General features: G+C 52.1%; 1 protein-coding gene across 1 annotated transcript in view; it reads left to right on the top strand.

Moving 5' to 3' along the window:
- The first annotated feature begins 469 nt into the window (after positions 1-469).
- The window catches only part of MGST2 (microsomal glutathione S-transferase 2), a 39,694-nt gene continuing 38,823 nt past the window's right edge, over positions 470-1,340 (top strand). The window contains 1 exon segment of the mRNA XM_017732644.1: positions 470-1,093. Within this exon segment, the coding sequence (XP_017588133.1) occupies positions 470-1,093 (624 nt within the window).

The raw sequence follows: 1,340 nt of genomic DNA, 5'->3' as shown, positions 1-1,340 counted from the left end.
CTTCATGCTTTCTAAGCCATGGGATACTTTTCTCTCTCAAGAAGATATTTGCAGAGCTTATAAACCATGAACACCTGCGACCTTGCCGAGCTTTGTTTATAGTACAGTAGGAAAATATTTTGACAATGGATGTTTTAGGGATTTTGTCAATCACCCCAGGGGGTGGCTGATCCTTTGTTCAATTAGACTATGAAGAAAAAAGTCTATAAAAGAGTTTGTAAAATAATTAAATAAATCAATCTTGCTGCACAATTTCTGCCTGCTGGATCTTCTCTCCTCCTCCCTATGGCTGCAGGATACAGTAATATTTACTGCGTTAATATTTGGTGACCCCAACATGATCTGCACGCTGTGATGTGTCCTGCATGCTGCGATGTGTCCTGCACGCTGCGAGCCAAGCTGAATTTCTCTGAGGCATGTTCCCTTCTTCTCCCCCCATAGGACTGGGATGTCCGACGGGACCGAGAAAATGGCGAACAGTGGCTTACAAACCAATGCTGTGGTGATGGTCTGGAAAGGTATTTTCAGTATAATGCACACCTCCGTTCCTGAAAACTCACTTTGTGAGTTATTAGACTGGGCTGCCTTGCATGGCATGTCCCTGGACAGAGACACTGCCCTGGACTTTGGATTGTGGCAGGAACTTGGCTGTGCCATATGGCATGAGCTCCCGTCTGGGGACCCAGTAGTGTTAGAATTATTCCGAACTTGGCGTTCATTATTTATTCTGCTGACAGACCTTGACTGTGGCGTCAGAGCTGGCTCGCCTGTCTTGGTGGCGAGTGAAGGAGAGATATCGGAAGGGGACCCCATTGACCGGGCTCCTGGGGCGTGTGGTGGTGGATCTGAAAAAACGCCCCCAGCTCCACAGGCGGAGCCTGCCCCAGAGCCTGCACCGGGTCACCCTGCACAGTCGCAGGGCTCCGTGGCCCCCAAGGACCCTGCGCCGGCAGAGGTGGGGCTGTCGGGGCAGCAGGAGGGCATGCAGCCCACCCTGCTGCTCGTCTTGGCGGCAGCCCCAGCTTTTCTGGCACCATGGTCCAGCAGTCTCGCGTTCTGGACCTCCATGGCAGCTCCCAGCCAGGCTGCACAGGTGCCTGCCACGCTGAGAATGCCCAGATGGACAATGTTGGCTGGCGCAGTGCCGGACACCGCTGTGGAAAAGCAGAAGCAAGCAATTGACCTTCTAATACAGCATCTGCCTTTGTTGACAGAATTGCCAAATATCTCACAGCAGCTATTGGAATTGCCAAATATATCACGGCAAATGTCAGAACTGCTCAGCTTGCAAAAGCAGCTGCTGCAGCTGCCATATACACCCCGCGCTGCGGGATGCGCTG

The sequence above is a fragment of the Corvus brachyrhynchos genome, unplaced genomic scaffold (genome assembly GCF_000691975.1).
Source record: "Corvus brachyrhynchos isolate BGI_N302 unplaced genomic scaffold, ASM69197v1 scaffold444, whole genome shotgun sequence".
Lineage (NCBI taxonomy): Eukaryota > Metazoa > Chordata > Aves > Passeriformes > Corvidae > Corvus > Corvus brachyrhynchos.
The sequence above is the reverse complement of the archived record's forward strand: the minus strand, read 5'-3'. Positions and strand labels throughout refer to the sequence as shown.